General features: G+C 40.8%; 1 protein-coding gene across 2 annotated transcripts in view; it reads left to right on the top strand.

The window, feature by feature from the left end:
• LOC105692451 (lysine-specific histone demethylase 1A) overlaps nt 1-10,023 on the top strand; it is a 215,387-nt gene extending 205,364 nt beyond the window's left edge. For both annotated transcript variants that reach the window (XM_012411666.3, XM_048656529.1), the window contains exons 11-14: nt 4,959-5,251; nt 5,334-5,546; nt 5,624-5,834; nt 8,745-10,023. In XM_012411666.3, coding sequence (XP_012267089.2) covers nt 4,959-5,251; nt 5,334-5,546; nt 5,624-5,834; nt 8,745-8,929 — 902 coding nt within the window. In that variant the 3' untranslated portion in view covers nt 8,930-10,023. The remainder of the gene's footprint in view (nt 1-4,958; nt 5,252-5,333; nt 5,547-5,623; nt 5,835-8,744) is intronic.
• The last annotated feature ends 17,455 nt before the right edge of the window (nt 10,024-27,478 follow it).

The following is a 27,478-nucleotide window of genomic DNA, read 5'->3' as shown; positions in this document are numbered from 1 at the left end:
GTGAAGGTAGTTTCGAGGAGACCGCGGTCAATCCGCTCCTGAAATGTGAGTGAAAAACCGAAAAAAAAAAAACAAAAAAAAAAAAAGAGTTGTCGACTTTTGGAACGTGTAAGACTGGCTATATTCTACTCGATTTACTGCGACGGTCCTTGGGAATGTTTCTGGACAAAACAGTGACCCATACCGTGTACGCTGTCGGTTATTGGAAACGTGATTACAGTAAATAACAAAGTTTATACGCGCGAATGTCGCCAAGAGTGGTGGTTAATTTGTCGATAAGATAAGACGATCCGAATCATGTTTCTTGCAGATCGTATAACGTTGCGTCGATACCCCGAGGATTCCTATAAACGATGTTAGCCGGGGAACGTTCTGGTTATTAGAGATACAAAGTATGGATCCAATTAACGCAAAATCGATTCGGTCCCCTACACTGTACCTTTTCTTACAGACTAATTTATATTTCAAGGTCGAAGTGTCTCTGGTCATAATCAGTGTCCGATATTTTATACAATCGTGTTGCAAAATAATCTTCATTTCGAGGCAGTGTTCAAATAAAATATAAGATATTCCGATAAAAAGAAAAGTCCTGTCGGACTCTACTCTAACATTTTCTACCGTTATGGACTGTCGTGAAATAAAACGCGAATCGGATCGAATCATGGAATAAAGTGTTGAAGATTATCACGGATTCGGACGTTTCAGGTGCAACGGGTTGGTCACTGGAATACGAATATTTTACAATAAGCTGTAACGGAAATTGCCTAGTCGACCGACCGCTGCTGACCTTTATGTAAGCTCAAAATGAAACTGACCGACTATTCGCTCGGCCGTTCAACATAATAGAACCTCCGGGCAATTCGGTAACGTACAAGTAGGAGATGACTCAACCCGAAGCGATGACGTACGCGTGTGCACCGGTAAGTGCAACGTCTCGCGATTGTGGTTAACGGAATGTGTGCATAAGTATACGTCTAGTTCAGAAAACACTCCAGGTCGACTCGCGATCGCGAATAGAACAAATAGGATCGTTGCTGGTCGCGGTACGTGACCTGGAAAGTTGGCGCGAGAAGTTCGAGGGGTCGGTTATAATAACGAGCGAGGACGACGATGACAACTAAAAGCTGATATTATGACGTTCGATTGTTTCTTTATTTATAGTTCGGTTCGCTGAGTACCCCGTGTATTACGACCGCGGACTACAACGATTCGGACATGGGCAAAAAGTGAAGTTCGTCGAACCCGTTAAGAGTTCTGCCACTTGGCTGTTTGAGTATTTGACTGTTCCCTTACGCGGTGCCTGAGTTCGACTCCCGTCGAGCGACAGAACGCCATAAGCAACCAATTTAAATGTAAATTGAAAACCGCCGTGGCATACAAATTGTTCGACTCGGCATCAAAATATACTGCGAGCCAAGATCAAACACACCAAAGCGGAGGGTGGTGCGGGCAGAACAGTCCCCGCTTCTTATCGGCGCCTTGTTCACGGACGATAAATGTGATTCCGCAACAGATATAAGACAACGTGGAAACCGGAACGCGCGTACGCTTCGAGACTTATTTTATCAATTTATCATTACCACGACGATTGAACGAGACAATGGAAAGTATAATCAATTAACGCTCAAGATGATTTTTATTCCCCGTGCCGGTGTCGATGGAGGTCACACGCACGTGTTTAATTGTTACCGAACGGAGGCGTTTTTCACCTCTAACATCCGCTGCGTTACTCGTCTACGCTTCGTACAGTGTGTTTACGACGCTATCCATAATTCGGTAGTTAATTTTCAAATAAAGTTTCTCCCCGATTCGCAGAAGAATGCGGCTATAAATTCATAGGAATGCATTCATACCCATAAACGTAATTCAAAGCACTTCGATGTCCGGCGTTTTCATTTCTCAGTCCCATGCTATAGCGATACACGAGGGGAAGGTAGTCCTTTAACAGCGAACATACCTGTTGGTTCGAACTGAGGGTATAGACTGGGAATCTGAGAAATTTGCATCGACGTAATCTCTAGAACATTTATTGATGACTGTTGACTTTAAGTACCGGGCCTTTTAAAATTTAATGGCGCGCAATGTGCTCGGCCGTTAAATGATGATTACCGAAAATCACGCCAAATGAAATCGCGCGGTAGCACGAAGAGCTTTGAAACGCACACAGCATAAGAGCTTTGGCAATAAACGCCAGTCCAGAAAGGGTTGATTATAATGCTCACGACCATTACCGTTTGACGACCAAAATGTCCAGGCCGATCAGGACTGCTAGGACTTACGGTGTTCGCAAACGGCTTTACCGGCAAGACCGACTGTAACTAGTGTACTAATTTAAACTACGGCCATGCGGCAGCGGCTGCGGATTATACGCATAATTTAGAATCAGCGGAATAGGATTTGACACGGAATGTTCTACCGTTGCCATGGTTCCATAATAGCCATCGTCGTAATTAACACTATGGGGCAGATTCACGCGTGTTTCATAATTAAAGGATATGTTATACATTGCCATGTACTTTGAAGAGTAATGACTTCGTGCAACGTATAGATTTCTATTCTGAACTTGAAACAACGTACGCAAAGTACCTACACCTGCGTCTTATCGTTGCTTCGCCATATACACGTCGTGTAACAAGTTGAATTGTCTTAAAAAAATTCATCTCTCGTTCGTCGTTGTGCCAAAGTCCGTTTCGATCCATTCCCTGATCCGTTGCAATTACGTCACAGCTGCATCTGTGAGCGATGAACGACCGGTTTCCTACGAACCTTGTAGATTCTGGTACGCAAAATAATGAAAACAAAAGAAACCCATATCCTTGTATAGGCTCAGCGTTGGACACGGCCTGGCATCTTATCTGGGAATATTGAATTAGGTGCACCGTGCGCTCGTGCCTGGTTATGGTGCAGCGCCTTGAAACGATTGTGAGAAGGCAGAATCCCACATTTTCTTCGACTCCCCTAGATGGTTTTTTCAATTTGACAAAGGGACAACTTTTCTCAGCTCAACGTGAATTTTCACCGCCCTGGTATAACTATCGGAGTGACGCAACGGAATCCCTGCTTGATCATCGTAGGTAGGCATGGTAACTATTTCATATCAGCAGCTGGCAGGAGACCATTAAGTACGATTGAAACTTCATTCCCGACTGATCGAAGAGCTTCCGTCCGCGGTGTCCTTCAACGGAGACTTTTTTTCTTTCCTTAATTTTTTGGTCCTTTTTTCATTCGACTCCGATAAGAATCTAAAGTATCCGAGGGGCAATCGAGAAGCAGAGAAAGAGTCTCGAATGTCTCCGAATGGCCGCGGGTGCCACTGGTGCAGTCATTTTAGGCCTTCGGAGCTTTGGGCGTCCGAGGACCTCGGGTCTTTAATGGCTTCGTATTCCGGCCTAATAATCGTTTATTATTTAAATGGAATGGACGTGTGGTACAGTGTGAACAGTGCATCAATCACCCTACGTCCATCAGCGTCAATCTGATAGGGATGAGTCATTGGTAGAGTCGTTGCGGTACTCCGAACCGGACTCCACCTCGAGTATAAGGTGTATGTACCGAGGGAGGCTGTGGTACAGGATTCTCAATGATTGCGAGCCGACCGGTTGGTTGTGGACTCGTCGGACGTCGCTCGTCTGTCAACCGAGTCTCTATGAACTTCACTTTCGCACCGAATACTTTGTATTCTCGGCTGCAACCCACCGGTAGTACAAGTCAAGTTTACTCTACCTACTCCATACGTCCTTGTTCGGGGTTTATATCGGTGACAGCTTCCCTTAAGTATACACGGCATCCTTGACGGATTGATGTATTTCAAAAATACATCCTTACGTAGCAGCGTCTTCATCATATCAAAATGTCGAGGGTCGTTACGAACAATTTTCGCTCTTCACCGATTCCGAGTACGCATTTTGTCCATTCATTATCCCGGGTTTACTTTTCGATTGTAGTCTCAATGAGACGCGATCTTCTTACTCCTCGATCTTTAATTGCTGTGCGTATTAACAATGTCTTCATATTATCTTGAAAACGGAATCACTTGAGTCATTATTAAATAGAGTTTCCAAGTGTGGCGTATATCGTCTGCGTTATTCATAAGCGTTCGCCGAGCTTATTCCTTGTTTCTAGTTGAAATGACGGTGAGTCGGATGTATCAACTGTTGCATAACTCCATATACAATTGTATAGATGGGTTTGAAGAACGCATCTCGTTTCATAGAACCGCGAAGCGTGGTGGTAATCGCTATTCGTATAGTTGATTTGTTGTACGTTCAGCTGCCGCTTTGGAAGCTGCACTCCAGATCCAGTCGATAGTTTGTAAATAAATAACGCTCGGAGTTTGTTTTACAACTGACGAAACTTGTCCATTTGATCCGCTCTAACTATGCGCGATTTACACCGCTCTTTCGATCGATGCACGTCATATCCTATGGGGCAGTAAGCCACATCTTTTCCCCCGAAGCTTTTCTTTACCGCGACCGAGTGTGCGCTTACTGCGTATGCAAAAGCAGAAAAAAGTGATTTCTTCGTCTTCGGCCGGTTACGGAATTTATGTACAACCGTTCGAACGTGTAAAATTGTTTTATGTTCGAGTCGTAAAAAGAATCGGTATTTCATATTGAGAAATATCCTTACGTGGAAGTAATGATTCATAGGCAATTGTAATTCAAATATTCGAAATACTCCGACGCGGTAAATCTTACGGTTCGAAACCGAAGGTTGCTGTGGGCGGCTGATCGCGTGGCACCACGCGGTAATCTCACAACCGTTGTTATTATATCTCTCCCGCAACTTTGTTATAACCGCTACGACCTCGACTGCGCTGCATCGGATCCGCAGCTTCAGTCATCGCGGACCGCCGCAAGCCCTACTTGATTGCATATTACAAATTTCAGGCAGATATACGTCCGCGTTGAAAAATTGTAAATTTTTTTTTCAACGGTCCTTACATTTTTATGTTTCAGTTCGCAACGGGTACTCTTGCGTCCCAGTGGCTCTTTCCGAGGGACTTGACATACGGTTGAATACAGCGGTAAGGGCCGTTCGTTACGGACCGAACGGCGTCGAGGTTTGGGCTGCGCCCTCGAGAAGTCCTCACACATCGCACACGGTTTATAAGGCGGACGCGGTTCTGGTTACTCTTCCTCTGGGAGTTCTCAAAGCATCCGCCCAACCTTCCGCAGTCGCTTTTAATCCACCTCTTCCGGACTGGAAGTCACAGGCGATTCAGCGTCTCGGTTTTGGCAACCTCAACAAAGTGAGCTGGTTGAAATCTTTGTGTGAACAGGGATATTACGCACTGACAAACGTATGGGAACGATCATTGAATTTACTTTTAGGTCGTACTCTGCTTTGAACGAATCTTCTGGGACCCTACCGCAAATCTTTTCGGACACGTCGGTAGCACCACGGCGTCCCGAGGGGAACTTTTTCTATTTTGGAACCTGTACAAGGCTCCCGTACTTCTCGCTCTTGTTGCCGGGGAGGCGGCTTGTGTAATGGAGAATGTTAGCGACGATGTAATTGTTGGGCGGTGTATCGCAGTTCTCAAGGTAAGTGGATTCGAACTTGGAATATTACTTCGATCGGCTCGTCAAGGTTGTCACTCGAAACGTATTTCTCGGAACAGGGAATCTTCGGAAACCAAGTTGTACCTCAACCGCGCGAAAGTGTGGTAACTAGGTGGAGAGCAGATCCTTGGGCGAGAGGATCTTACAGTTTTGTAGCTGTCGGTAGCTCCGGCAGTGACTACGACCTTTTGGCAGCGCCCGTCACACCTCCGGCTCCTCCGAATCATCCCCCCGGAGCACCACCTCCGTCGCCACGTCTCTTCTTCGCAGGTATCGTAGAGCGATCATGTTTTATTTTTATTCCGCGCAAATTTTATTAAAAATATTTGCATCGCGATATTCTGGAAAAATATTTCACGTAGTTGTGAAAGTGGATGGGAAAATGTTGAATGCATTCTTACCTAGTCGGTAAGAACGTTATGAGCAAACGAATTTACATCTCGTAGCGAACAACATCGTATTTGAAAATACGTGGAGAGATTCACTCGGGAAAATGGACGTGACGAAAAATATCTGAGAGGTTCTTCTTCAAACGTGCAATGCAAATCTCGGCGGAGGTGAACTGTCACGTTATTTCCGTCCGATAAATCCGCCGACGTTTCTTCTTCACCCCCAGACCGGTCGACCCGCGACGTACCAACGAATCTTATTATGCCGTTTTAACAAACCATCGAGCGCGCGCGCGCGCGCGTCCGTCAAAAAACTTTTCCTCCGGAACGGAGGAACGTTTCAATTCAAAGCGTTCGAACCGACGAATGTTCAGCCGTAGGAAAAAAATAAGCGCGTGGAATTCAATTGCCTCGACAGGTACTGCCGCTATGACCCCGCGTAGAAATTTGAATATTTTACGTATGAGGTAACATTCACGAGTGATTACTCTGCACCGGCATAATTTGCCATTTGAATGTTATCATTTCAAAGGAAAGATCAACGTTTCATTCGTCTGTCTGGCTGTCCGCCGGCTGTTCTTTTGTCTCTCTCTCTCTCTCTCTCTATTGCAATAATTTCTTTCTCGGCCAACCGCCATTCCACCTGTTAACTTTTTTCTGACATTCGCAGCTATCTACTCTTTGCCGTGGCACCAAGAATCTCGTCGAGTTTCTTTGTTTCTCAATGTTTTATTTTTTTCCCCGTTCGGTTTTTCACTCCTCGTCTCAGACTTTGTACTTCGTATGGCGTTATGGTTATAGTACCGAGTGCGGATCGAAGACGTGGGATGAGTCTGAGCTTCTGACGTACACCAGAACCCGCGCCAGAAAGTTGAAACTTTCTAATTAAATTTAAACGGAGCAGAGCTCACACCCGCTGTTCGTATCGCACCGAATGATTTCTCTGTAATTGATAAAAAATGAATTACTCCCACTGGCTTAACTTTTCGACGAGACAAATTCAACGCTGACGCATACTGGCCCTTTACTCGCAGGTGAATACCAACGAATTGGAAATTCCAAGTTCCATTCATAGCGCATAATCGCAATCATAGATATTATCGTACCAATTTTCAATCAATCAATATTTTTCAATCATATATTTTAAAGTTTCAAGTTTTGGAAGATACAATATTCGACAGTTTGTTTTTCAAGTTTCTTCGTTTCTCAATTCGTAAATCATTGTCCTGAGTATGAAATCAAAAAATGACATGCTCTTTTTTGACTTAAAATTGAAGTTGAGTAAAAAACAATCACAATCGACAATTTTTAGATGTTTCCTATGATTTTTGACTAAAAAAAACAATTTTATTGCTGGAAGTACCCCACTTGATAAATTATTTATTCAAAAAAACGAGTGGGCTACCTCAAAATATCGAGTAAAAAATTTCTTCCACCTAATGATTACTCGATCGATTGCATGAGTAAATGATTTTGGCTTTCAGATTTGGTTTCCTAAGCTGATTATATGTGAGATTACTCTTGAAGAACCAAAAAAAAAATCGATTTTTGGGCAAAAAATAAATCATTTTTTTAATTGGGTTTAATATGCTTTCCTTACGTATTTTTATCTCAGAAATCTGAATCTGAAAGAAAAATTGATCTATCTCTAGAATGGACCGAGTTATCCCCATTTTTTCGCGATTTTTGGCATAAATTTGAGGATATCTCGAAGGGAAAAAATCGTAGCTCAATTTGGACAACGGATTCATGTTACCAAGGTCTAAATACGTGAGAAAAGTGCCATACGATCAATTTTGAATTCAAAGCGTAGCCAGCAGCGTAGCGCTTTGTTGTGAGACGTCACCTTCGGGGCTGAGCAGAGGTGACGCCCCACAACAAACCCCCTCGCCCGTGGCTACCTGACTCCAGCTAAGCTCGGGCTCCCTCGTAGACCGAGAAATTCGAATATTTCGACCCATGCGTGGATTGCGACGAATCAAAGTGGGTCTAAATCGATGTGTCTCAATTTTTCAATTACAGTAATTACGAAATATTCCTGCACAAAAAATCCACGCAAACATGTATACATACGATATACATGTATGGATATATTTGAGCACTCCAATTTGCTCTTGTATTCATTTTTCTATTCCTTTGCCTCAATCGAACGGTAGATATTGTTTTATAATACATTTGCATATTTTTGTCACTGCCAATATGTAGTTCGGTAACGAGACCTGTCTATTGCAACTTGTGAGTAAATATACGTAATTTCTTTTAATGCAGTGGCAGAACTGAACACGTTAAGTGAGTACCAATTAGGCGCTATACTACGTCATATATTTTGAACAGGGACACGCGTGACATTAACGTTCGTACGGTCGGTAGTAAATAACGTTTCAAGTCAAACTGAAGTCTAACTCGGTACGTAGGTATTGACCCGAATGTTTGTGCGACGTCCAAGTCGTAACACACGTCCCTCCGTTTCGTGACGCGGTTTACGTACAACATTATGCGTCTGCAAAAACAGCTACGTCGTAACGTCGCGGGGAAGGCAATTTGGTTCACGCGTGTAATCCTCATCCTTGTCCCGTGCGTGGCTGCCGTTTCACTTCCGAAACGTGACACATGACGCAGCCATACGTGACCTCGTAGTGAATTTTAGAATTATATGGAGTACGCTTTACAGACCACCCCAGTGGTCGGTAATAAATTACGTATCGAGTCTGGTTTCCGTGTAATGTGTGTGATCCTTCGTGTACTTTACACTCGACAGTTCTTTTAGCGCATGCTCGATTTTATATTTAAGGAGAACACACAATCCGCAACTATCCAGCGACTGTGCACGGTGCATTTCTGAGCGGTCTTCGCGAGGGAGGAAGAATAGCGGACCAGCTCACCGGAAGCCCCTACGCCCCTCCTACCCTACCGACGCCGGTTGTTTCCTCGGCCGGAGTCGTAACGACAACTCCGGTTTCCGGTACAACTCCGTAGCGTCCATGTCCCGGGAGTCACAACTCGGTTACCCGATCTCCAAATGCTACCGCTGAGGAAAGTTCGAAGTAGAGACTATTCCGTTCGAAAGCACAGGACGGTAAGTTTTAACGGGAAGACATTAGAATATTTAACTTAACTGTACGCGGAGGTAGCGTGATCATGTTTTTGTTCCACGATCGCTGGGACTGAGATTTGGAATATTTGGGTATACGATTTATGTGTGTTTTTATACCGATGAGATTCAGTTGGAATAATAGTATTGTTTCATCACGTGACTGCCTTAGATCCTAGTTATATTTTAAAACGTCGCACCAGATATTACATTATTACTCCGGTATCTGGTAAACGAGACGATAACGTGTCGTTTCACTCCAAGCATAGCAGTTCTTTGCTGTTGAATTTCTATTTTTATTTCATAAACTTTAGCCTCTAGGACTCGGTATTTCACTTCGAGACGGAATAATTCTTGGTACGGGTTGTGAAGGTAGATAAATAACATTGGTGACACGACGAACATTGGTGAACATTCGAAAGTAAATGATACGTTGAGAATGTGCCAACGAAATATTGTTATTCGCAAAGTTTTTGGAACGTTAGTTGACAATTATCGAGATCGACAGTTGGATACTCATTCCAATTTAATGGGCAATTAGATGAATCCGTTTACCAGTGTATTCAATTTTATTGCAAATAGTTGCTTGAATAATCGCCATTGTAAGAGCAATTCCAATAATATTGTTGTAATGACATATTTTATTTCATCGCTGCCAGTGCGCCGCATGTGCGTCGCCTATTGCGATCAATTTACTTATAATTAGAGTTGTGTGATATCCTAGTTGTATTCTTCTCTTTCATTTCCACAGCAGATATCATAGTGTGAATTCACACACACACATCTTCCTCGTTCAGTGAATTTATAAAACAATACTCTGCTTTTCATGTATATTTATACTTTAACCATGTACTACAATGAATGATCATATCATATCGGCGCACAATTGTACCCGTATATCTGTTATGATCATTAAATTTGAGTAAATTTCATCGATTGTTGTAACGAATAAATTGAATAAAGATTGAACAAATTGTCACAGCGACTTAATTATTATTTACATCATGGCCCCCCATTTGTCACATCGCAGTAGAGCATCGGATAAGGTGAGAAAGTAAGGCAGGAAAAGCATCGAACTTCCGATCACACACAAAAATTAAGCACGATCTAATCCTGCAGGGAAGAGCTCCCGGGATTTGGTAGTAACTCTTAATTCCAGTTGTTTGCCAGGAAACGAGCTATTTACAGTTTGTCTTGGTTACGGAGAACACAACCGCAGTCCATCAAACTGTCGTCTTCGTTACTTCGTCTTGAATGAAATAGGTGGTTGTCTATTCTTCCTTCAGTTCTTCTTCGGTATCATTTTCAACCTCCTAGTTTTCCATTTATTTTTTTTCCTTCGTTGTTCTCTCCTTCCTTGCTCTGTGCCCTTTCCTCTACCTTGTCACGTACCCTTGTTTCCTACCTTACCCTATTAGTTTTCGGAGCCATTCTACTCAAGGTGAAATTACAAACGCTTGTCTCTTCACTAAATAGAAATGGAAATATAGGGGCGAGCTGAATAGTCTCACTTGCAATTCATAGCGGCGACATCCCGTGTATGAGGACCCGAAGAGTACGGATTCCTTGAATCAGTCGAATAAAATTGAGTAAAGCACAAAAAAAAAAAAAAAAAAACAAAAAAAAAAAGAATCCGGCTTTCGTGCAGCGAGAATTTCGCTCGAATCATTTATTTTACGCTTCCTTTCCTCTATAAAGTTTACGAAGCGTTAACTCGTGCAGTGGACGTCCACGGGTTTCTCCGATCGCGAAGCCTTAATTAAATTTGTGGAATCGCCTCTCTCGCTCGTTGCGAACTCACCTGATGACGCAACACAAAATTTATACGCAGTTCAGGTATGCCACCTTCTTACACCTGCATGCAGGTTCGCTAAAGATGCAGCAGCGATTTTCACGCCAAATGGAAATCTGCTGAATTAACATTACGCTTATACATATTTCTAGATTCCAAAACGACTTAGGCTCATATAAATCTCGCATAAATTTCAAGCTTTACTAGGAGCACAGAGTTTCACCGACTGGGAACCAAACGTACGTTGTTCGTACGTTCACACAAGTACTTGCGTTTAAATCCGATTTACGAGTAATCGGAAATGTTTTCACTATATGTGGTAAGTACACTCTGTTACATACAGGTCGTTCAAAACGACGAAACGACCATCTCCATTTCTGTTCTTAGAGTTTTTCGCTAGGAGTTATTCAAGTAGACCGATTTGAGATGGATCCAGCCAGTCGAACTGTTTCACTTTTTGTTCACGTTGCTGTTAATTTCCTCTATCTGAGACTCTCTGTCATTTGAAAATATTTCACGTGATCGGAGATTTCATAGTTATTCAAAAGATCTCACATCTTTGGCTTCGTTGAGATTCACTTTCGAGCATTTCGACTCGTCAATGGCCACACCGCGCCGTATGATAGGAGACGTTAACAGGCCCAAACGGAGTCAAACGAACCCAAACTGGCCCATAAATGTCCAGGAAATTAATGGTGGAGGTGAAATCTGATAGGGGCACAAGCGAGCGACCGAATGCCCACGTGACAAGACAACCGTCGTTTTAATTCCTGCGTAGCGTCATGCAGCTTCGAAACGCTGCAGAGCCTGGCTCTATACCTACAACTGCAACTCCTGAGGGAAGGGGAGTTTTTACAATATTAACAACGGCGCCTCGGTCTTAGCGTCGTATTGACTTCTTTATTTCAAATGTTATGTGATTTTTATATCCCATAGTCCGCGTGTTAAGTGCCCAGTTATAGGGCTTTTTATTAACTCGAACGTCTGTCTTTTTTCACGTTTTGTAAATGCCTCCGCTTGAATGTTCGTGTTAGGGAGTCGCTTCTGCAGCACTACTCTTGTTCGAATTTGATTGAAATACGAAACGAATGGAAGGACCGCGGCAATAAGAGAAAACAATTAAATTTAATTCGCGGAGGTATATGGAGCGAAAATTACGCATGCAGCGTTGCACGCTCCATGCCGAACTGCATTCCTCTGAAATCGACAACAATCAGAATCGATGGAGGAAATTTTTACGAACAACTCCACATATATTCGCGTGATGCAGAGTTTTCGAATTCATAGATCGCGTCGTAGCGATGTCCAGAGTTGAAAAGAAACACTGCGCACAGGTTTACTCTGGCATTCCATTAGGCTATGGTGGTCAAATGCGACCATAAATTGGGATCGATTATTGCAGGTTCAATATGCTTGAAATCGTAAAATAAAATTTTACAAGGGACGCTGAGTCAAGCCTTACGGATAGAATGGAAAAGCCCGGCTGAACGGAACATTGTACACGACGTGAATACGAGAGTAATTAGGTTCACTTATTTTCTGCATTACCCAGCCTCGCGTTTGCGATATTATTTCATGTAAATTATGATTTTGGTCTGCGTGTGGAATGAAATACCGTAATGGTCTACTTGCGTTACGTTTTACTATAAATTGCGCGACTCGTTAGGATCTTATGAAATGTAACGCGAAACCATGACGATATTGGCGAATGGAGAGGAGAAAAAAAATTTGAAGGAGATAAAAATCAAACAAGAGTGGAAAATAAATCGAAACGGGTACGTTCGAAAATTTCTGCTAATTAATAGTCAATTAGTCAGTTTGTGCAATGAAAATGTCGAAAAAATCATGCAACGAAAAAAACGAAAAACGCCTGGCACAGTAGAATACTCGATCGAAATTAACGTTGTCTCTCGCTGCAGTTCGCGAAATTGTACCGACGCACGAAGCACAAAATATCGATGGCTCCAAATTTCTCTGAGAGATGACGCTACCAGTCTGCTGCAGAATAAGATCCCGTTTGAACGATATGGAACAGCGCTGAGGATATTTAAAGATCACTTCCACTTATACGATTTGAAACTCTAATTTTGCCGACGTCGAAAGTCGTCAATCGAGTCCGGTGAATGATTCACACGTTTTGATTTTTGTCATAAACTGAAGTATGCAAGAACACATGTCATACAGAAGATATCAGTGCATCATATCATCAGTAATAAAGTTGAAAAGGATTCATTTTGAAAATATCATTCACATATCTGCACAGAGTTGTAAGAAATTCCGCGCATGCATAGCATCGCGGCAAGTTCAACCTATATTGCCAAATACTGATAACTTGGAGGTACACTTTCATATGCAAACAAAATACGTGCCTCCAGGTATTTTCGGAATTGCGTATCTTGGTACCTGGGGACAAAAGCAGGGAGGATTCAGTCCGACGTCGAAATTTATTGAAATAAGATTCTCGGAATGTATGACTCGTGATATCCAGCTTTGAAATATCCACCTTACAAGTTACTCTGATGTATGCTCGGTTGCATTACAGCCAGGCGTATCAGATACATGTACTGTACTACCACGTTGACTGGGATATTCGGTCGACGCACACTGCGAGATTAGATGAATTAAAAAGTGACGTTTCTTCACTCCGTAAATGGAGATAGGAAATAGAAAAATTTGTCGGAATCGTTATTTTGTTTGGAATGGCGACTACTTACCAGTTCTCGACTCGTTGTACGTTGAGCAAATCGATAATCGTTGACGTCGTGGTCACCGGGTGTTAATTATCTGTCGGCACCAGCGCCACAGCGTCGACCTCGCTCCGCCAATTCTAGACTCTTCCTCGGTAGAATCGATTAATTTGGTTACATCATTAATCAGCCCTCCTCCCCTTCGGCATAAAATCTCCTGAGAGTTCAGTTCATTGAAGACTCCCGCCTAACTAGCGTCGATAATCGCTCTTCGTAGACTGCTTAGACTTCTCATCGGCCGCTGAACCTCCCCCAGCTGCTACCGGTATACCGCCATCACCATTCACCCCCGTTTCTTCCCATACTTCGTGAATAAACTTCACATATTCGGCGTCTCAGCATTTTTATCAAACCTCGTATGAATCCGTGTTAAAAATTGATTTTCGATTTCGCAGATGATTTATAAGCAAATGATATCATCGTGTTCAATATTAAACCTTTTCCAACAACTGATCTGCGAAATCACATTTTTGATCATCTCATCTGCCGATAAAATATATGAAGTCATAATTTTCTAAAAGATTGATCGAATCGTATGTCGAAGCGCAAAATGAAATACTAGAGAAGCGAAATGTGCAGCTGGGTGACATTTTATTCGATATAATTCTGTTACGCTTCGATAAAAAATCAGTTTCTTAGTTCAAGGTATTTTACATCCTGAGGGCAACTTTGTCGTGGAAGAAGCTGAGTAGTAGCGTACGTGAAAGTTGGAATGTTTCGTGACTAGAGTGAGACGTCTTCGTATAACTTGCAGGCATCCGCAGGCTGCCTACGAATATTATACTCGTGTAATTGTATAATTACCTACGCGTAACTGGCTGTAACCATGACTTCAACTGTTATAACTTATTGTCGGAATCCTCTGCGCAGAGTTCCATATTGTTGCAAAATATTCAAACGAACTGGACGAAACTCGCAGTGATCACATTTCGGATAAAGCTGCTGCACGATAGCGATCCCGCTAAACTGTAGAATATACATCGTACAGATTATGCGAGATGTCCTCCCAGCGAATGCGCCAACGATAATTATTACATACCGAAACTCATAACCAATCATTAAACGAGTGGTTGTATAATATACGTGAATCTCCCCCATTACATATGAAATAATCACCAGCCACCGCAACACCATAGGACAAATTGTACAATGCCGGTGCTGCAGACGCAGGTATAGGTACGTACGTTATACCTGTGTGTAGTAGCTGTGCGTGGGTCAGGTTTGTTACGCCATAGTAATTAGGTACATCGTCAGTTCAGGTAATTACGCGTTATAGGTATTAATGATAATCCTCCAATAATTGTCAATGCTAATGCCTTTTAAGTCCATTAGGAGGTTTGGACAATAATCAACAACACTTACCATTGTAATATGCGCCCTCACCCCCTACTCGCTCAACGATCGCTGTATATTCATCAATGAACAATGAATAAAGTCAACAATAGAGAAACTGCATATAATGCCAGTGGCGTATGCGGAAGCCATCGATGCTTCTCATAAACTAGACGTAACTGCGATCGTAACTACAACCCCATGTTGGAACGATGTTGGTAGTACGATGCGCGCATCCGCGGACATGCTTTAAATTTCATTTCGTAAATTAGAATTTCTGCATGAGGATAATATCGCTCAAACGCGCGTACGTACTACTACTGTACGTGTCTAAACTGCTAGACTGATATACTGGAAACGGCGGTGTTGTAATTGCAGCGTGACTTTAGATGTACGAGCGTTACCGGGATCTTCGAATGTCGTATCGGAACATAATTCAGGTGCCCATTGTCAGGAGGAGGGAAACTATCCGCACTGCGGGAATTCAACGCGATTTGATGCACGGGTGAATATGATTCCGTCCACACCTCCGCAGCTGATTTGTGCGTATGTATGATTATTAAGTTGTACGTGCGATGTGTTACTGGAGCATTGGTTTAATCTGTAAAATTTCAAGTCCAAGCATAGATATATTGAACGTTTTAGGAAGGTAGGAGGAAGAGAATTATGGAACAATGCATAGACGCCCGAGCTCGTTAAGATCTTTCGGAAAATCCGGGAGAAACGATCCGACGAAATACCGAACTTCCTGCGATAGACGTACATAGGTGTATACCTACTATGTACCATATACCGAGAAGCGATGCCCGCGCTGGGGGCGGAGATGCCTTAGTGCAGAGAAGCATCGTAGTATTATCTAGTTTCGGGAAATTGAATGTAATTTAATTAGCGCTCGTCTGTCTCGGCGCTGCTTGGGGGTAACGTGACACCCTGTCTTGCAGCTTGTATGGGGTAACCTGCTTGCTCCTGCTTATGGGATCTCGAAGTACGCACGTACCATCAACGGGATCTCATCCGTGCTGAGCTCGACTGTCGTGTTCATATTCGCGTTACACTGCTGGATATTGAAAGACTTATTGCATTGACTGGCGTGTCTGAGGTATCGCTGTCAGTTGGTCCTGGCATTCGTCAATTATCATCGAGTGATTCCATCGAGCTCCTGACTCGATTAATACTATTCCTAAGACCCCTTTCCCATCCGTGTTCGCGAGCTCGTCTTCTCCTTCCTATACCTGTATACTTACGTTTCAATTACCCAGCTAATGCGACCTTAATTTTACGTAGATACGTTCGTTAGATGCACAATTGGTATATCGGATAACTTCGAGATATACTATAGGATCTCGAAAAAAGATAGTCAGAGCTATATCGTGCCAATTTCTTGGTGCAGAAGAAATACGTCTTGCAGTGAGGGACTTGTTTACTTTTTCTCGGAACTTATTACACCTGCCTCCGATAAGAATCGAATTTTCTGAGAAGTATCCGTATCACGATCAGTCTCAACTTTTAGCAAATGGTACGACCGACTGGCTTTTCATTTATACGTTGGTATCGGTTGACCCGTGATTTTCATTATCCGCTTCATTCAGAATCCAAAAAGGCAGAGGCTAATTTTGAGAGTGAAATCTTGACTTAAAAGTCTAACGAACTATGAATCGTAGAAGTATTCCTTTAATGTATCGATTGGTACCAGTGCAATCTAGTTCAACGATGTACCTAAAATAATTTTAATCCATTTAAGATCCTCCAGTAGCAGTAGACGACAAATACACATACGTATAAATAAGTGTACGATCTATGTGCTCGCAAAATGGGCATCACGGAAACCACGATGACGACATGATGGTCGCGCAAAAAAAAAAAAAAACATTGGTTATCTTCAACTCTTAGCGTGGTATATGCGGTTGTTCATAATCACGCATGTGATAATTATAATGCGAATTTCCGTTGTGTGATTATTCTAGATTACAGTAAATCCCCAAGAGAAATCTTGTGCAGCTGACCACGATGATCTCATGACATAGTTATGAAAATATGAACTTCTGCGCATTGAAAATTTCGCAAAATAAATACATATTTTCAATACACATATATAATCATCTATTATTGATGAATTCAAGATGTGAATCGAGATAAGGAATTTCATTCGACGGTAGAAATTATGCCGATGAAAGATGAATCAATCCCTCGTCCGCCGCGTCTTTGTTGATAATTGAAGCAGTTCCAGTGGATGATAAGGTAGTGTAATCTCATTTTTCTTGTCGTAAATATTTGACCTGATAACGATTAACTCCTACAATATGCGTGTGGATGAGAATATGAAGTAAAAAATGCCAAATTCTATAGTACCTCATAATTAATTTGTCTGCGTACTTTCAGAACCGTGACAACTTTTACGTGGTAATAGCTTCTGTAAAATCAATTTTAGTATTTCAGAAATATTTTTTACCTTTCTTTTCATGCCCCACTGTCTACCTTGTCCAAAACTCTCGAAAATCTCGTACACATAACGAGGACAGAAGATGGATTGAAGAGAAAGGAACCGAAGCAGCTTACCTACATCAGTATGGGTAGTATCTCGAAGTCGAGATGAAAGATTTTGAGTATAGTGCTCGTACTGTTACTATACTTAACGAATACATCAGTCCTTATATTATTGGTCAGAAATCCGATTTTCCCTTTCGGAATCTTCTGAGTATCGGATATTGCGTGTTATATAGGTACAGTAATTACGAATTTGTTTTATTACAGTTGTTAAATAAATACAGTAATTGTGTAATAATACCAACGAACGGTCATCAAAAATATCGGAACTGAACCCTATTCAGGCCTTCTGGAAATTTTCTCATTTACAGTAAAAAAGTGGTCAATTTTTTCCCTGCAGTCGTAAACAATTTTTATTCACTTTGCACAACCAGCCCATTTTTCCGCACCCGCCCTCACCTCACCTATTTTCATTACTCAAATGCATCGTAATTTATTTTCGATCAAGTAGCTCGCTATTGCCTAAAATTCCACCATCACAGGTGCATCCAAAGACAAGAATTCTTTTCACCTTCGTACATATATATTATCGATTATCGACGATAAACTTATTAAATTATCATCGGTTTCGTCATGGACCATATGGCTATTGTACGTTTTTTTTTTTTTTTTTATTGTTCACTACCATTGCTTTAGTAGGTATGTAATATACTCAATTATTCGGAAATAGCGATCATTTTGCAAAGTCAAAAATTCCGATCCGCGCAACAGTTATTTGCAGTTATTGAATTCGTTCTGATTTTGGATAAATGGATTTTCCAGTCGAGCAGCTGTAAAATCAAAGGAAAAATGAGGTGGTCATGGATTTTGTATCGAGAAGCGAAAGTGAAAAAAACCTAAAGTTAAATAGCTGGGAGGAAATCGAAATAAGTTTTTTGTTCGGTCTGAACCATGGACATGGATTTGTAAGTGAGCCACTTATAGCGTTCAACCGTATTGAGTCAGCCATTGCTATTAAAGTTCTTTCTTCCAATTTGTACATTGTTCATTGTTTCTAATCCTGATCCGCGGGAATCCTAAGCTTAAAGTTTGGAGACACGAAGATCGTAAAGGCAAAGGGCAGGCAACCTCACTTTCTCGTTTTTTTTTTTTTTTGGATTTTTTCTTCTGCGTTTACTGCGCAGTAGATCAATGAGTATTGAACTCACGAATTCTGCGAAAATAATTCTGATAATAATCTTGAATTCACTGGTATGTGATAGATGTGTGATGATTTGGTGTCATTGTCATTCTAATGTTTCAGCTACGACACTCGCCGTGTTGAAGGTAGGTAATTCTTCTTATGACAATCGTGTTTCGCATTGTTTCGTTGACTATTTTATCATCTTTGACGCGGGGCTTTACATAATTCTCCCGCTATCGGTCATTGTAGTTATCTCGACGTACCACCTTCGAGTAGATGTAGGTATACACGAATTCTAAAAAATTGTGACTCAAATATATCTCCCAACAGTGAGGCGTCTTAACAATTTTTTAAATTGAGAGCCTATTGACGTTGTCGGCGATAGTTTAACTCGAGGATTCCCAGCTACACAGCAGTCGCGTATGTGGGGAAGCACCGGTGCTCCATAGTGATGTATAAATGGTGAACTCGCTCGGTGTTCCTCACCAGTCAAACCAGACGAGCTGATAGATCAACTTCCAAGTTCTCTCAGAGAGAAAATCTGCGGAGTTTTATTCAAAGCGAGACTAATCCAATCAACAAATCTACAAGATGAACACCAAGGTGATGTTTGCTCTCCTCCTCATCGGGCTTTTATGCACGAGTACCATGGTCGAGGGTAGATCTAAATTCCGCAAAGCTTTGAAGAGGGTTGGCCATGCGATTGAGAAAGTCGGAAAGAAGGCTCTTGACGATGGAACCGTTACCAAAGTTATTTTGGCTTCTGCTATTGGAAGAAAAAGGAGATCCATTGAAGATGTGGCTCTGAATCTCGCCCAGAATCAACCCATTCCGTACGCCCTGCACTGAAACTTTGAGAGTTGACGAATCGCCGGAGTCATCGAAATCATCACCGATTATGAATTTTCATCCTGCCATCCAACCATCATTAGATTTACTTTGACGTAATATCGCTACCAAATAAGTTTTCCATTTTTTTTTCAATTGTACCGTACGCACCATTATATTTATTTTTAACAACTATTTAAATAAACATTCATCAGAAAAATAATTACTTGTTATTACAATAGTCATTATCATTCCTCTCCTACTCCTACCGTTTGGTGTTAAGCTATATGCCCAAACTCAAATAACTTTATTCTCTGGAGTACGATTTTGGATGAAAAATGGCTCGCTTGACGAAGACATTGTTTTTCAATTCTGAAACCCTTGCAGTTTCAATTTCAAGGCCAATATTAACGATCGAGTAACATTCTCATACATAACAGGATGTACACTCTGTGTTATTCGTGGTTAAGAGATAATCTTTGTATCCCGAATACTTGAGTAATATTATATGTATAATGTGTACACACGCTTATGCAGAGCTTTTATCAGTGTCTGATTGCAATTCCTCATTCTTAAAATTTGTAGATAGTTCTGCTTCCGCATACTCGATTGTTGTAACAATTTAACAGTCGGTAAAAATTCTGCGATATAATTAATTATCGTAGTAAATGAAGTTGAATCTAAAAAGGAACGCTCTTGAAGGCAAGTCTCTGAGCTTAACAAATAAAGAATACTACAGGAAAAAAGGAAAATCGTCCATCGATGATACATTTAGCAGATAATGTCGATCGCATGGCCTCCACTTTCCAAAGCGCTCCAAGTGCGATCGAATGCTTTATGATCGAATACACACGTCATAGAACTTTTTGATTTATTTTATTTTTGTAATATCGAAATTCAAATGCTTTCAAATTCACGCCCTGTTATTACTTTGTGAACGGGCGGAGAATAATTATTTTACGCATGGAGTAGCCTGTTAATTTACCATTATACTACATATTTCGGTTATGATTTCAAGCGAGAACTTTTGAATGCCATTTTTGAAAATTTTCAATGCCCTGTGGAACAATTTTGCATTACCCATGTATATTCAGCTTGGATAAATTGAGCCAATTGAGTCCTGCTAAAAAATACGTCACTGCATGATTTTTCGATTCAATCACTCTGGATTCTGTGAATCAGAGACGTGAATTTTATAATAATGCGATGGCTTTATTGCGATCTGATCGATTCAGAAGAGATTCAACTGTTCCCGTTATTCCGTGATACACACATATACCATCGAATCTAAAAGACACGTTATTCCTCGTATTAGTCATTAGCTCCGCCTCGGATTATCCGAGATCGCAGACTCTCTCAACACCGCCGGGAATCACCTTGTCCCACGTCAGCGTCACCGGACGATCCGAAGTTTGAAATTTCTCAGTAATCGTGAACTCCTTCGTCGAACTTGTAATTACATCGATAAAACGCGTCCTCAATGTTACATACATCGCTACGAACGACGTAGTTGGAAGTAAGATTAAAAATAAGAAATAAGAGAATATTAATAACTACCGAAGAAAGATAAACTGCGGTGCGGGTCAAGCAACCAACAGCTGTTTGACCGTTATCGCGGGGATCCCTGTGATTTCGTCATTCTCAGCAGTGGTTCCCCAAGAATCGGAGTCTTGGGTGGTGGAAGTGAAAACCCTCGAATAAAAGCCGATGTCGTGGAATTTGGCGTCAGTTGTGCAAGCGACTGGTCGTTACGCACATAGAACCACTCTAGTAACTGTCAGCGGAGCATCCGACATTACATCGTGAGTATAAATGCATTAACGTGTACATGGAACATTCTTACTGTCGTGGATCTTCTGATCGAACAATCGAACAACTGGTAATTCATTAAATTCCATTTGACGTAACTTTTCAGAAAATGAACCACAAGCTACTGCTCGTATTAGCGCTCTGCGCGATGCTCCTCACCATCAGTACGGTGAGAGCTGACGATGACGAGGGAAACGAATTTACCAGAGCTCTGAAAAGAATCGGCAAGGCGATCGAAAAAATTGGACAAAAAGCCCGCGACGACGGTGTTATTACCGATTGGATTCGCAAGAAGCTCAAACTGGATGAACCATAGTCTTGAACTTGACGTTGATGTTCCGATGAAGAATAAAACAGACGCGCCACATACATTCATCGATTATATCAAATGAACAGACACCGAACTACGCATCGAACAAATGCGACCTTCGGAAACGGCATTTGCATCACTCGTTTTTCCATTTATAGATTTATCTTCGTTTAAGTTATTTTTTATACTGCAAAAATTATAATAATGAATTACACGATTTATATGGATTTTTCTTATGCAAATAAAAAAGCGCTGTGATTGATCATTAATTTGTACATTTTTTTCTTTAACGTGTCATCTGATTTGGGGTAAATCTAAAATATACAAAAGTTAAATAATCCAAACATTCTTTCGATTGTATCAACAATTTCGAGAGTAATTAAAATTTACATTTTTCAAAAGATCTTGTCGTATGGTACTCATACAGAAAATTATTGAGAAATTTAGACATTCAAACATATTTATTCTTCTCACTTTCATCGAGTTGGCATTCATTGTGTCACAATAGATCATACACCGCATGGATATGTAATATCAATATTCCAAATTCACGGTAACAGTACGTGACAAATCGAGGAATCAAACGTTTACATCGAGTTGATTGTTACTAACCGGAATATCGATTTTAACGCTAGGTTGACTTTGAAAACAGAGATGGTCAAAGCTTGGTAATTGGTCTCCACCCGTCAGTTGGTTTGTAATATTTTTCACATTGATTTCGTGTACGATCGCCAGTTATTACTAGACCTTTACCTTCGAAGTGCACTCGAATCACTTGTATATGAATACAAGTGAACAAGAGTGTTTGTTTAGGTACTTCAGTTGTATAGGTACGATCGATATTCTCATAAATTACGTTCAAAATTAGTTCAGTTACCGAGGTGCAGAGGCTAACATAAAGTTTGATCAATGAAAACGATTATTGAATTAAATTTACATTCGAAAGTTTATCTTTAGGAATATTTCTCTCGTAATTATTCTGATCATTGGTTCGTCTAATTACAAAAATCCTTACTGGAAAATCATCAGTGTCATTCGTATCCGTTTCAACGCGTTCTTTCAAATTGTAATGAAATTTTTTCATTTGAAATTCGACGTTTCGTAACGGTGAGTTCTCTTCCTCTTTGTGAATTTTTTGATAAATTGGTGCCTCGACGATATCGAGTCGCGTTGGTAGCACGTTCTCTTCTGATTTTACGTAATTCACAATTTTCATCGGACTGCACGGGGTCGTGAAGAACAAGGCTAAGCCCACGAAGCACGTAGCCAGATTTAATATGTTCTGGCGCATATTGCTGATCGATGATGATATAAGTTCAATCACTATTGTCAATGTGCTGACGCTACAACTGTCACTGTGCTTTCTCCTTCGCGCGAGGATGTCTTTTATACCAGGCAAACTGCTTGCTTTCATTGCAATCGAGCACGTATGCGATTCATATTATAGTTCCTTTGTTTCAATGGTTTCACGCATTATCTCACGAACTACTGTGTATACTAAATATGTACGGAATAATATAATCCACGATTCGGCACGGTTTCAATTTGCTCATCTACTTACAATTGAGCAGGGGGACAAAATCCTCGCGATCATGAGCAGAAGTGAAAAAAATTTCTTGATAATCCTTTGTTCTGGTGATTTCGTGATACTGTAAGATCTGTTTTTCATAGTTGTATCAAGTTGGACGATCGTCCAAATAACGGTAGTTCAGGAGTGAACTGCGAACATACCAAACATGATGTACAGTTTCATATCTGAGGTTTCATGTTTTTTGTGCTTCTGCATTAATTTATTCATGATTGTGTCTTCGTGGTTAACAAGAGCTGGATCATTAACTGTCGTATTCCGTGCGGTTGGATGAATTTATGGACTTCCTGAATAGTTCATTGAATCACCTCGCGATAATTAATGCACGGACACAAATATACGATATCACTTAAAAGGAAATAGGAGGGGCATCGCAGTATCCAAGTAATAGGGGGATCCCTGCAGCCCCTTTTCAGAAAGAATTTGTGACTAGAAGTCTGACACCACCGATAATTCCAAGATCGTAACAATTGACAATGACTTATAAGCGTATTTCTATTAGGTGCAATAAAATGTGTATAATATGTTGAACAGGAGACTTTAGCAAGCGTAATATACGTCCAAGGTGACCTAGCCTGTTCATTTTCTTCGCCACATCTCTCACGTATGGGTCTTTTTTTCTATTCGATTTTATTCTTTTCTTTCTCTTCTGCTTATTCTCTTTTCTTTCTCGTGAACCTGTGGTAGTTTACATTCCGAAGATAGATGCATGGCACGTGGTAAAAACGTCATGTGATTCAACAACTGACTAAGTAATTACCTTTACAATATCTGCGAAACACCTTCCGGATATTCTTACAACCGGTTTTTACATACGTCAGCTTATTACCGTGGGCTAATTATGGATAACTTTTTGGTACGATCAATTTTATTGGCTATTAATTGATGCTGGTTACCTCTAGATGTTGAAGAATATTTCGCAACTTTTAATGCGAGATACTATAGATGACATATCGTTGTAGTTTGTTACAGTTGCGCGATTATAAAGAGCTTATAGTTAATATTTTCGCGGTGCATTTCCAATACTTCCTCATATTCAAAACGAAGTAATTATTTCCACCTAGTTTACTATTCAGAAATATATCTGTCGATTTCAAATACGTCAATTAAATGGTAAGCTGTTCTGGGTGTAATTATTTTCAGTAGAATGGATCACTCAACCGTCGCAGATATAATCAACTCGGGATATCCTATATCTCATGAAAGTCGGGGACTCACAAACGCATACCGGCCTCTGACTCCTCTCTGATATAAAAGTGTTGCGTCGAGTTTCTCCGATCATCAGTCGAACTTCGCAGCTCATACGCACCACTTACACTGCTATACCTCGTCTTAAACGATAACGACAATCAAAATGAACGTGAAAGTAACGTTCGCTATTCTCTTCGTGGCTCTGCTATGCCTGACTACTTCGACCGAAGGAAACAAGTTCAAAGATGCTCTGAAACGCATCGGTAAGGCTGCAGAGAAGGTTGGAAAGAAGGCTCTCGACGACGGGCTTGTGACAGCTTATTTGGGCTCGAAAATTGGAAAGAGGTCGGTCGATGTCGCGTATCAACCCGATGTCTTACCCAAAGACGATTTCTTCCCTGAACAACCGGCCGTACTTTTGAACCGACCTATAGAAGCTGAGGACATCGACGACGAGGAACCTCCGCTGCATTAAATTCGCCCGTCAGAAACCTACGTTTCAATCTACGGTCAATTGTTCTCATGATTATTGTAAATTATCCACTATCTCATATTCATGTTAGTCCATAAAGATAAAAAAATTAAAAGATAATATTTATCAAACATTTGTCCCGAATTATTATAATGTACATTAGGGTGTTCCTTATTTTGGGTGTATGAATTTTTCTTATAATAGTCCTAAATCGGTTCGAAATATAGGTATAACAAAAATTTCGATCAACCGTCAAATATATGTATAGGGTGATATACGAATCGAATATTCATAAAGTTTATTTCGTACGCCTAAAGTCTATGGCAAATTATAAGCGACAAATACAGCGCTTTGAAAGTTTACCTCGGATCAAGAGATCCAGCAATTTGAAGGGGATTCTATATGAGAATAAGTCAAATGAAGACAACGGCGGATCCTGGGTTACTCATACTAAAATTAAAATAAACTCTCTGGAATTGAATTAATTATAAAAGCAATTCTAATAATTGACTCCCAGCCGGCCCCGCAGAGCGATATCTTCTTTGGCATTTAATTTCAAATATTGTCGCGCAAGCCCGAATATCAATCTAACAATAAGATAGGTACATCCGTTTTCACCGATTTTTTCCATTGATCACGAACTCCTTGCAAGATGAAGTTCAACGAATTGTTTGACATGTTCGAAATTTGCTGATTATTCAAGAAAAAACATCGGCGATGGATCCTGTTGGAAGAGGGGATAGGGTACATTCTGTAAACATAAAGTTCGATTAAAGTCTCGTATCGGCTGCAGAGAAGACAAGATCTAGACGGTCTTCAATCTTATCACATATGCAAAGAAATAACTGAAGATTCCAGAGTTCAACGTGTTGAATCTTTAATTTATATTACCTTTACTCCCTCTCAAGATTGTTAGATTACATATTGTATACCTGCAGTCGTAATTATGATGAAAATTTTCTGACACGAAGAACCATTGAAATCAATTACGGTATCGGTTGGACTCTAGCATTATATGCTATGTATTCCTTATTATATATTATGTCGATTTATATTTGAAATACGGTGTAGTAATTTATTTATTACCAGCAGCTAGACTTCAACACGAGAAAAATCTATCATTTCCAGGAAGCACTTATTCGAAATCGAACGACGATTGCGATTATAAATTCGCTACGTACTCGAATTTCAATGAAAACGTTCCGGACGTAACGCCGCAGGCTGAATTACTTCGTTTTGTCCATTCTAAAAAGCTGTAGGTAGGGCCAGTCTTTCGAATAACGACTAATTCATTTTTCCCTAGAATCGAAGTATAAAATAATCTCTGGAGTAAAATCCTTATGATATTCGCACAAGTCAAAATCAAGGAACTTCACCTGTGAATATATCGTCGTACAATATCATGATATTCATGTGAATATCAGATTACCTACACGACGTTCCAATTGGAAGAAGATAAAAAAAATTAAACAAAATAATGGGAGTCTAAACCGGACGGTTTTTGTCTTGCTAAAAACGTAGATTTCGCTTAACACGGAGATCAGATTAGGCGTGTGAAACGAAACTCGAGAGCGAGCTTGGGACTAATATGTAAAGATTTTAGGAATGACGGCGTAAGTTTCGGAGGGCCTGATCTGCAGCCCACAATGTAACGAGGGGGAGATGGAAGCAGGCTACCCGAAAAACTACTGGCTATCAATCTGGCCTTGGCGGGTTCGAAGCCAGGATTTACCCTCAACCGTCATTTATTTTGAACCGGAGGTAGTTTATTGCCCGTGCGTTCTCGCTCTCTCAAGCACTGCACGAAGCGAGCTTTATAATGTGTGTGCGGTAAATATAGGTACTATAATTCGGTTTAATAATTTGTCCTAAACAGGAAAATATCGCTCTGCGGCACGCGTCCAAATGAGAAGAGGTCATTTTTACGCCGATATAATTAACTTACGGCGAGAGTGACGAATTTTCGTTTCGACATATTTCCTATTTTATCTGCGCGTATAATCGTACTCTTGAACCACGAATAAAAGTCAACTGCAGGTTCTAATTACCGATGTACGTACATACGCGTGTAATTGCAAGTTGGCTGAATCTACAGCTCTCAACAGCTTTACATACCTATTACTTATACACCTATACCACGGCCTTTATATATACTATATGCATTTAACATTACGTACACATGTATCGTACGTTCATACATACGCGTATTATAATTATTTTCTATTGTAATTTTGATATCCCCTGAGGTGACGTTTAATACAGTTCGTGTTATCTGCTGCTAATCATACTCGCAATCTCTATTCGCCAGACCTAATCAAACACGCGGAGCTAATTATATATTTGACTCTTGAAAAAGCTTGCTAGCCCTCTATTGATCACACAATTTGATACATTTCGCCAAAGTGACGCTCCTCATCTATACCGTGGCTCTACTTCGGTTGACAGATTCGGATGAAGGATTAATGACTTTATTTTCCACACAATGAATTTCATTTATTCGAATTATAAATTATTTGTTATTTGTAGTCCGCTATTCGGACAGGCCGCATCGATTAATTTTTCTTATCTATATGACCTTTCAAAAATTTTCCACATCTCTGATCGAATAGAGGTAAGCTGTGTAAATATAATATTCCTTCATAAACTGTACCGTAGATTTGATTTGTCAAATTTCCGGAAGAAAAAAATCGTAATTCCT

This window comes from Athalia rosae, chromosome 1, assembly GCF_917208135.1.
Source record: "Athalia rosae chromosome 1, iyAthRosa1.1, whole genome shotgun sequence".
NCBI lineage: Eukaryota > Metazoa > Arthropoda > Insecta > Hymenoptera > Athaliidae > Athalia > Athalia rosae.
The sequence above is the reverse complement of the archived record's forward strand: the minus strand, read 5'-3'. Positions and strand labels throughout refer to the sequence as shown.